This window comes from Procambarus clarkii, chromosome 37 (assembly GCF_040958095.1).
Source record: "Procambarus clarkii isolate CNS0578487 chromosome 37, FALCON_Pclarkii_2.0, whole genome shotgun sequence".
Classification (NCBI taxonomy): domain Eukaryota; kingdom Metazoa; phylum Arthropoda; class Malacostraca; order Decapoda; family Cambaridae; genus Procambarus; species Procambarus clarkii.
The window spans coordinates 13,204,467-13,215,166 of NC_091186.1; the positions used below are offsets into that span (position 1 = coordinate 13,204,467).

General features: G+C 41.9%; 1 protein-coding gene across 2 annotated transcripts in view; it reads left to right on the plus strand.

Moving 5' to 3' along the window:
• Positions 1-10,700, plus strand: part of LOC123765745 (uncharacterized) — a 38,470-nt gene extending 27,770 nt beyond the window's left edge. For both annotated transcript variants that reach the window (XM_045754467.2, XM_045754468.2), the window contains exons 6-11: positions 192-384; positions 1,761-1,904; positions 4,594-4,719; positions 6,562-6,789; positions 7,561-7,726; positions 9,778-10,700. In XM_045754467.2, coding sequence (XP_045610423.2) covers positions 192-384; positions 1,761-1,904; positions 4,594-4,719; positions 6,562-6,789; positions 7,561-7,726; positions 9,778-9,908 — 988 coding nt within the window. In that variant the 3' untranslated portion in view covers positions 9,909-10,700. The remainder of the gene's footprint in view (positions 1-191; positions 385-1,760; positions 1,905-4,593; positions 4,720-6,561; positions 6,790-7,560; positions 7,727-9,777) is intronic.

A 10,700-nucleotide genomic window follows, 5' to 3' on the forward strand; every position in this document is an offset into this window, starting at 1 on the left:
CTTAGTATTAAATCGTACTGTCAATTCGGAGGATGGGTTGAGGAATATATATGATGCTGGTAACTTGAGTACTCTGTAAATTTTGCAAAATAATAATTCACCATTCTGCTAAATTACCTTGAAGAAGAATTTCGAAGTTGTAATGTCAAAGATCTTTCTGACCACAAAAAATAATGTATTATTTGGCACAGGAGTGAAGTAAAATTCTTTCCGCCCGGCGGTGTAAATAGAAGCAATGCTTCCAATACGACGTTGGTGATCCTGCCTGTGTGTCACCTCTACGGCCACCTGACCGTCTTCTCAGTCCTGCACATCGGCAGCACTGTAGTCTTCCTCCGCAAGTTCGCGCCCAGGAAATATTTTGAAGCCATACAGAACTTCAAGGTGAGCAGAAAACTGAACGGAGGGGGAGATAAAGTTCAGTGATATTGAAATTATAGTTAGTATAGTTCATTTGCTTACATGGGTAAGTAAGTAATGGGTCCCGGTAGTGCAGTCTGGATTCGTTCTCGACCCACAATCGAGAAGGTTCGAAATCTCGGGCGGGACAAATGGTTGGGCACATATCCTTTTTTTTTTTTTTTTTTTTTTTTTTTTTTTTTTTTTTTTTTTTTTTTTGAGATATATACAAGAGTTGTTACATTCTTGTACAGCCACTAGTACGCGTAGCGTTTCGGGCAGGTCCCTGGAATACGATCCCCTGCCGCGAAGAATCGTTTAAATCTAATCTAATGTACCTGTTCACCTGGCAGTAAGTAGGTACTCAGGAGATAGTCAGCTTGTGGGCTTTCATCCTGGGCGGGGTCTGTAATTCGGCCTTGGGAAGGGTAGCTCGATATAAGCTTAATGCGTATAAATATACACACGCTCCCTGTCCCCCGACACAGTGAATTATTTAATTATTTATTCTGCACTCCATATCCATCCTGCGGGCGGTAGCGGATAAGGTTACAGAAGCATATATATTGATGGGTCTAATTTTAGGCCTCGGGGATTGAACTCTAAAATTTATTTAGCTAAGCATGTTACAGTCTTCCCACAGTTAGCAAACTGGGAATATTTGGCTAAAATTTCTGGTAGTACATTATTTTGAATGAAATATTTACACTTTTCTTATAAATTTGTTAGAGTTGGTACTAAATATAATTAATAATTCATTGTCTTGGGGGGGACAGGAAGCCTACGTGTATTCGTTAGGGTTATACCGAGGTGAAGGTATATACTTCACCTGTATATACCTACTTACTGCTAGGTTAATAGATGCATTAGGTGAAAGGAAATGTGGCCCAACCACTTTGGTCCCGCCCAGGTTCGAGCCCGGATTCTCGATTCTGGGTCGAGAACGAACCCGACTGTACTACCTTGACCCTCATTCACGTATCTTTTCGGACTCCATCACATAGTGACGGAGGGTGTGTGAATAATTTGTTGACACTCTCTACATTTGGTCAGGTTTACATATATATATATATATATATATATATATATATATATATATATATATATATATATATATATATATATATATATATCAGCAGGTAATGCAAATTCCCAGAGAGATATATATCACGAAAAACAATTTTAGATTTGTCTTGATTTAGCATAGATATTTTTTTTATTAATTCGCACACTTCTTGTACTTTCCCTTGAAACACTAATGTACTGAATAGAAATCTGATACAATATTATTTGTGCCTTAGTTATGATTTTCTTGCAGCACAGCAGAGTCGTGCATCAACTATTAATTTAACACCTGACAGGTAACATTCAGCCCGCTTGTTCCCCACCTGCTCAAGTTCCTGATGGAGACGCCGCTGCTGAAGGAGTATGACGTCTCCGCCGTGTCCTTCTTCAGCGCAGGCGCGCCCCTCACAGCCTCCACAGCCAACGCCTTCATAAAAAAGGTTTTATTACTAATCTTAACATAAGTCCACTACGGGCTCACCATAGCCCGTGCTACTTGGAACTTTTTGTTCTAGGTAGCAAATCTTTAACAACAAACAACAACTAATCTTAAACACCGAGATTACGGGCTCATCATAGCCCGTGCTGCACTGGGTGGTGGTTATTGTGTTATATTCAGCTACTGGGAACAAAAAGTTGCAAGTAGCACGGGTTATGGTGAGCCCGTAGTGGACTTACCTGGCACAGGAGCGGGGCTGTAACTGCTCCTGCTGAATCTAAGACATCCATTTTAATTTTGCTCATGTACATTATTTGTTCTTGTCCTTCAAACATCTTTGCCCTATTTTATTTATTTACTTGTTTATATACAAGAAGGTACATTGGGTTTATGAGAGTACATAGAATTAATGTTTTTACATTCTTGTAAAGCCACTAACACGCATAGCGTTTAAGTAGGTAATTCCTAGCAAAATTGAAAAATTTTAACAGGTACATTGTAAGAAAATTTGACAAAGATTAGTAGATACATTAAAGTAAAATTTGAGGGTTATCAACATTGTAGCATAATTTGAGGATTATTTCAAGGTATAATGTAGTAAAATATGCGTTCAATATAACAACCATGATATAAGATGATAGCAGTGATTACAATGGTGAAGTTGTATAGCTTAGGTACATATATTGGGGGATTGAGTAGCACAAGATACAGTGAGAGTTACAGCACAAGGTAGGAAACTATGAAGATGGAATTAGGTAATTTATTGTTTTATTTTTTAATAAGGCAGCTTTTCAATAAGTTGGACAGCTTTTCAATTCGTTAGGGAGTGTGTTCCATAGACTGGGTCCCTTTATTTGCATAAAGTGTTTACACAGATTAAGTTTGACTCTGGGGATATCAAACAGATATTTATTTCTGGTGTGGTGAGTATGGTTTCTATTACATCTGTCCAGGAAGAGTTTCAGAGCATGGTTTGTATTTAAGAACAGGGTTTTGTAAATGTAAATGACCCAAGAGAATGTGTGGAGTGAGTTTGTTTAGTATGTTTAAGGATTTAAATAGGGGGGCTGAGTGTTGTCTGAAAGCAGTTTGTTATTTTTCTGACATCAGACTTTTGTTGGGTGATGATGGGCTTGAGGTAGTGTGCAGTGGTTGAACCCCATGCACAGATACCATAAATAAGATAACGATAGATTAGCGCGTAGTATAGTGAGAGGAGAACAGAGTTTGGAACATAATATCTGATTTTAGACAGTATACCAACTGTTTTAGAGACCTTCTTGGTTATGTGTTGTATGTGGGGGCTGAAGTTGAGTCTCTTGTCTAAGTATAGGCCAAGGAACTTTCCATCATTTTTATTGCTAATGTTAGCATTGTCTATCTGAAGCTGAATCGCATTTGTTGACTTGCTTCCAAATAAGATGTAATAAGTCTTTTTTATGTTTAGTGTGAGTTTATTGGTTAACATCCAAAAGTGAACTTTTTTAAAATCATTATTTACAACATTATTTAGTGTGTGTGGGTTGGGGGTCTGAGTAGATGAAGTTAGTATCGTCAGCAAATAATATAGGTTTAAGAATGTTAAAGACATTAGGCAGATGATTGATGTATATAAGAAATAGGAGAGGTCCTAGGATGCTGCCATGTCACTAAGATACTAAGCCTGTCACCTCTATTTGTCTGGGATATCATACAAACTGCATTGTCAACTTCCTATTTTAATTTTGTTCATGTTGATCATTTTTAATTTTTGCTGATATGTTCATTAACAGCAATAACAACAACGTTTTGTTGTTGCTAAGAAGAATACACACGGTAGCAAGAGGTCATGAGATTACCTGTTAATGACTAAAGAGGTCATGAGATTACCTGTTAATGACTAAAGAGGTCATGAGATTACCTGTTAATGACTAAAGAGGTCATGAGATTACCTGTTAATGACTAAAGAGGTGATGAGATTACCTGTTAATGACTAAAGAGGTCATGAGATTACCTGTTATTGACTAAAGAGGTCATGAGGTTACCTGTTAATGACTAAAGAGGTAAAGAGATTACCTGTTATTGACTAAAGAGGTAATGAGATTACCTGTTAATGACTAAAGAGGTGATGAGATTACCTGTTAAGGACTAAAGAGGTGATGACGACGCTTTTCCAGGTTAGTTATACCTGATCTGGAAGAAAGTCCACAAAATATCGACAAGAAAAAGCCGTAAATGCCAAAAAACTGTTAACTTTTAAAGCACAACTGGAAACAATTATCGAGGCAAACGGGGAGAGTGACTTTCAACAAGCCACCGGCTTCCTGTCCCCGTCAGGCCACTAGTATTAGTGGCTCTCAGGTAAATTTAAACTCCTATCCTTTTGATCGGAGTTTATAGCGAGTTTATCGAAACTTTTAATACTGAACCATTTGGTGAATGGTGATCTGAACAATTTCTTCTGAAGGTCATATGTAACATTCATTTATTTATTTATTTATATATAAGAAGGTACATTGGGGGTTAAGCAAATACATTAAAGACATAATAAGCCTGCTACAATTCTTTAGTAAGTTCAGACCTTAATTACAGAAATGCATAAAGAATTAACATATTAAATGAAAAAAAAACATACCGTATTTCGTAGAACATTATTTATTTTTTAATTTAGCGAAACTATCTTTATAACGTAAATATTTTCTCGTGTCCAGATTGGCCGGCCAGTTACCGGGGGATACGGGTTGACTGAGACGACAGCCATCGCCACCTCCAACAAGACCCCCAACAGCAGCAATATTAATTCTGTCGGGCAAGTTGCCCCCTACGTGCAGGTTAAGGTAAACCTCTCAGTCACAGTGAGTGTCAGGTTTAGAGACAATGTGAGAGAAGGCAAACGCATTTCACGTGATTAAGTTCTCAGGATCTGTATCGCTGATGGTCCGTTGTCTCAAATTATTTATAAAAGAAATAGAGAATTATTAGTTGTTGACCAGACCACACACTAGAAGGTAAAGGGGCGACGACGTTTCGGTCCGTCCTGGACCATTCTTAAGTCGATTGTTTCGACTTGAGAATGTTTCGGACGGACCGAAACGTCGTCGTCCCTTCACCTTCTAGTGTGTGATCTGGTCAATATACTTTAGCCACATTATTGTGACTCATCGCCTGCAATCATTAGTTATAAAAGTGGGGTAGAAGTAGTGTGGTGTGTGTTGGCCAGTGCAGGTCCCTGAGGAAGGTCAGACCTGTAGACATCAAGGTCTGTCAGTCGCAACATGCCAACCATTATTAAAACCATCCTGGTGTTAGAGATCACAGTAAGGCCTACGGAAGCTCTTGGTGAAGACTCTTGTTGTAGTTTAAGATTCAGCTGCTGGGAAGAAAAAGTTCCAAGTAGCACGGGCTATGATGAGCCTGTAGTGGACTTACCTGGCACAGGAGCGGGGGATAAAGACTCTTGATTGATTGATTGATTGATGAAGATTAAGCCACCCCAAAAGGTGGCACGGGCATGGATAGCCCGTAAGTGGTGGCCCTTTGGAGCCATTACCAGTATCATTAGCTGATACTGGAGATCTGTGGAGGTGCAACTGCACCCTGCGTGAAAAGACTCTTTACACACAACTAGTTTTATATTCCTGAACGTAAGTGTCAAGCCACTTGTGGTGGACGGTATAGGGTTCGAAGCTGGCTCAAATCGCTGGCGTGACGTGGGACGATCGTATTGTCTGTGCTACAGGTTCTGTGGGGAGCAACGTCATGACGATCTATAGTGAACAGGGAGATTGATTGATTGATAAAGATTAAGCCACCCAAGAGGTGGCACGGGCATGAATAGCCCATAAGTGGTGGCTCTTTTGAGTCATTACCAGTATCATTAGCTGATACTGGAGATCTGTGGAGGTGCGACTGCACCCTGCGTGCAGTCTTGGATATAGCAGTGTCGTAGACGTTGAGACGGAGCTTGGAGCAGAGCAGAGAGCTGAGTGAGGCCGGAGTCGTGGAGCTCTATGTGGGAGAGCGTGCCGGCTCGATGGGGAATTGTAAGTGTCTAAACTTGATGGGGAACGAGAGCGTTGTAGCTCGACCCGGTCCAAGTCTGCTGTCGGCTCAGTGTCGAAGCTGTAGCGTCTTGGGGTCTATTAGAACTGCCTACGCCGAGTGCTACATTCTTGACTGTGGAAATTGTACTCTTGGCTATTCACTTTATGCTTGCTTATATTCGGTGACTACATCTCAGCTTCCTTCAACAGGATGGATAGAACTGTTACCTGTAATTAGGGAAAGGATTTGAGTAGCCATAATTAGTGCTAATTAGTTTGTCATTAAGGTAATGAAAGATTGAAGCGAGTATGAGGTTTACTCGCTACACTACCCTACACAGCACTGGTATTGGCTGCATAATAAATGAACTAAACTAAACGAAATACTCACAGCATGTTTATGAAGGAAATAATAATAAATAAACTAAGCTAACTACCCACAAGCAAATAGACGTGGACGTAGAATGAAAAAAAATCCCAGCATAGATTACCGACCAACAGCTAGAAATCTGAAGTTCGATCCTGGACAAGTGATGTTCGATCCTGCAGGCACAAACAGGCGAGTACAACTGGACGTTTACACAAGTATAAGCATGCCTATACAAGTGCGCGTATGATAAGAACAGTTTGTGACAGGTGGTGGATGTGGAGAGCGGGGAGCTGGTGGCTGAGGGCGTGGAGGGCGAGGTGTGTGTGAGGGGCCCCAACATCATGCTCGGCTACGCCAACGACCCCGTCGCTACGGCGGCCACCATAGACACGGACGGCTGGCTTCACACCGGTGACATCGGCTACTATGACAAGGACGACTTCCTCTACCTCACAGACAGGATCAAAGATCTCATCAAGGTTAAAGGATACCAGGTAAGAGGTGATTATATATATGTATGTAATATATATATCTTGGGTACTAGGAGCCTCGAACATCCGACCTCTGGCCTGGGAGGCAGACGCACTATCACCTGCACTATTGGGTTAATCTTGAAAGGGAAGGATCCCGAGGCAGCTAACTGTCCTAGCTATGACTTAAGGCGCAGGTCACTCACTTCTCTTGTGCTCGAGTGACAGCCATGGGAATGACAAGTTCAGTTGGATAGCAGTTAGTGGCCTTGGGGTTATGAAGGATTATATATATAGTGACAGAATTACAATAAGAAATTAGTGTAATTTGAATTAACGTAATTACTTCATATGAAATTAGTAATACGGTAAAATGGCTATAATGAACAATTTAATTTAGTTATATTTCTAGATAGTAAAGTGATATAAAGTTGAATTAGTATCATATGGTGGGGGGGGGCTATATGATGAGGGAATTAAGTATTTCATTGTTTTACTTTATACAAAAGTATGTTGTACAAGTTTTGACTTAATTAGGAAATATATTTATAGACTATTTATTGATACAGGTTTTCAATAGATAGTCTGGCTCAGAGAATGTCAAAGACAATTATTTCCGGTGGTGAAGGCTCATAGTTTCTGTTGCGCCCATCTTGGAAGTTTCCCGTTAGGATTAGTACCGAGGAAGCATTAAGGTTCTGTAAGTGTAAATATCACAAGGGAATGTGTGAGTGTTTAATCCCACAGAGAGCATTTGTTATGATAGTTGACCATGTGGCTGTGACTATTGGCAAGGTGTCGCCCACGGAGCTGGAGAACATCTTGAGGAAGAACGAGGGCGTGGACGACGTGGCGGTCGTGGGCGTGCCCCATGAGAAGATGGGGGAAGCACCGCGGGCGTATGTGGTGCTCCGGCCGGGCTCCGCCGTGCGCCCTCACCACCTGCAGCAGTTCCTCGCTGGTAGGTTCCTGGCTGGAAGGTTCCTAGGTGGTAGGTTCCTCGCTGGTAGGTTCCTGGCTGGTAGGTTCCTCGCTGGTAGGTTCCTCGCTGGTAGGTTCCTCGCTGGTAGGTTCCTGGCTGGTAGGTTCCTGGCTGGTAGGTTCCTCGCTGGTAGGTTCCTCATATTCTTCTTCATCAGCGCGCTTACACTTGGTTCATTTTCCAAGTGTAAATCGCTGTAAGAAATCTATATCAAAGTTCATTTCTTCCTTTGTTGATATGGTTGAGGCAGGGAGTGTTGGTCAGCATCATCACTCACTGGGTTATTAATGATTAAATGATCACTTAATTTTGATTAGATAATTTGTTCGATTATCAAAATATCATGAATTAACGTATTACTTTTAATTGCAAAAATATTATACAATCGTTCATCCTTGACTGTTGTCATTAGTTTCAATATATTTGTCATAATTCACAATTTTGCACCTGGTCTAAGGTGTGACCCTGACTTGGCAACACACTGGCCCACTTTAGCGACAGTGAATTTATCCGAGGGCCTCGACGAGGACAGTAAGCCTGCGGCTTGTCAAATGTCTCCCCCCCCATCCCCTCTCCCATTTGTCTTTGTGATTTTAAATCCGAAATTCAGCCATTATTAATTAATTAAGTAATAATTAGTTCATTAATAATTTAATTAGGTACATGTTAGGCTGATATCAAGGTCCCCCTCACCCAAATTTTGGTGAGTCTCTGACCATTATTTCTACCCAAGAAGCACATTAAAGATCAACCCAAGCTTCGTCTTAAGGCAGTGATCAGTGGCTTAAGCCATACTGCATGCTGATGCTTTGTCTGCTTCTTAAAATCATCAGAATAAATGGGGAGACCTTTGACAAGCCTCCTGCTTCCTGTCCTCGTCGAGGCCACTAAAGAGATGGTGGTCTTCAGGTAAATTTCAGACGCTATGTCGATTGAATGTAAATGTAACATATATGAACTGTTGTATCTAAGAACTGTTGAGTTTAAAAAAAAAATACCTGGAAAAGATTATTAAGGCAAATTCGACAAGCCGGCGGCTTCCTGTCCTCGTCGAGGCCACTAGGGTTAGTGGCCCTCAGGTAAATCAGGTGTACAAAAAATAATCCTATTATAGTATTTGAATTCTAAAGAACATTACATATGAAAGACTAACCATAAATTATAATGTACTAGGCCTAAATGAACAATCCTAGGTCAAACATATGTGCAATCTTAGGCATAAGTTAGTACATATATGAAAAATTATTTTGAGGCAATGGAGTAACTAGAACTTGCGACCTGGTGATTCCCAGACGCCTGCCTTAATTGACTCTGCCACGGTGGTACAAAAATTAATTAACCCAGAACACTGCTGAGCTCTCTGGGAGGCCCCAAACAGGATTTTACAGTCAACCCGACCACACTCGGGCCAACAGTAATGGCAGTAAGGGTGTTCACCGTCTTACGGCCCCCTCAGATCACAATGACATCACATTGGCGTGATTTATCAATGAAAATCATATTGAGGCAATGGAGGGACTTGAACTCGCGGCTAGAACTTGTACAGTCAACTCGGTCGGGTTGACTGTAAAATACGGCTCCAAAACCTCCCAGAGATCTCAGTAGAGTTCTGGGTTGATCAACTTTTGTACCACCGGGGCAGAGTCCGTTAGGCAGGTGTCTGGGGAATCAACAGGTCGCGTGTTCAAGTCACTTCATTGCCTCAAAAGGATTTTCATTGATATATCACGCCATTGTGATATCATTGTAGTACATATATGTACTATACTAAGCCTTGGAAAAGTTAGGTTCAGTTTTATTCTTCATTTTCGAGCCCTTTGCAAAATCAATAATGGACGCAGCCCCTATTTTTTTATTGAGTACACATCATCCATTGTAACTATTGGTAATACTTTTTTTTTGGAGAACAGGTTGAAATATAATGCCACCGTTTAGTGGTGAATACACCGTAAAAGTCACTGTTCCTAGTTAAGATTTTGTATAACTTAGGTGTTAAATGCGGTGTGGTAACCGGCCGGTGTCCCCAACAGAGCGGGTGGCCCAGTACAAGCGGCTGGCAGGCGGGGTGAAGCTGGTGGCGTCCATACCAAGGAACTCCACAGGGAAGGTGCTCAGGAGGCAGCTGGTGGAGGGCCTGTCAACCCCAGCTGCTAAACTCTAACCTTCTTCAAGTCCTCAGTAGGTGGTGGTGTGCCTTGTGAGAGGTCCTTATTAACGATCAGCCCCATAAGGAATAATCCTGTTTGAAAAAGCAGGAAATTTTTATTATGGAAGGGAACGAGTGACTATCGGCTTGCACAGGGCTGCACGTGCGTGCAGCCGCTGGTACTTAAGCGGTCAGCTGGGGTCACGACCCTGACGGGAGACATCTCCCGCCACGCAGGGTGCAGTCGCACCTCCACAGATCTCCAGTATCAGCTCTTGATACTGGTAATGGCTCAAAAGGGCCACCACTTACGGTCTATTCATGCTCGTGCCACCTTTTGGGTGGCTTAATCTTCATCGATCGATCGATCGTCACGACCTATAAGGGCTATTCATCTCCGTGCCACCTCTTGGGTAGCCTAGTCTTCATCAATCAATCGTCACAACCCCCCCCCCCTGCCTCCCTCCTCCACCAACGGCGACGCCGCCACCACCGACCGACTCAGGTCCTTCTAATAGCTGAACTGAAACAGGAACACAACTGCGAGTTGAACGAGGCGTGCGAGGAAGAGAAAAAAAGAAACCCTGCTGCACGCGTCGCCATAGCCTCTACCTTGGCGGATCTCTGCAACCTAGACACCCTCCATCCAGACTTTCTGGGCAGCAGCACGGAACCCCAGAGCACAGACAAAGACACCAACACTGCCAGCAGTTGTTCCTGTCCTCTTACAAATAACGTCTGAATTTGGCCGTTTACCCATATGGCCGAAAATTGATGTAATTTGAAAATAAAAAAATTGAAAATAAA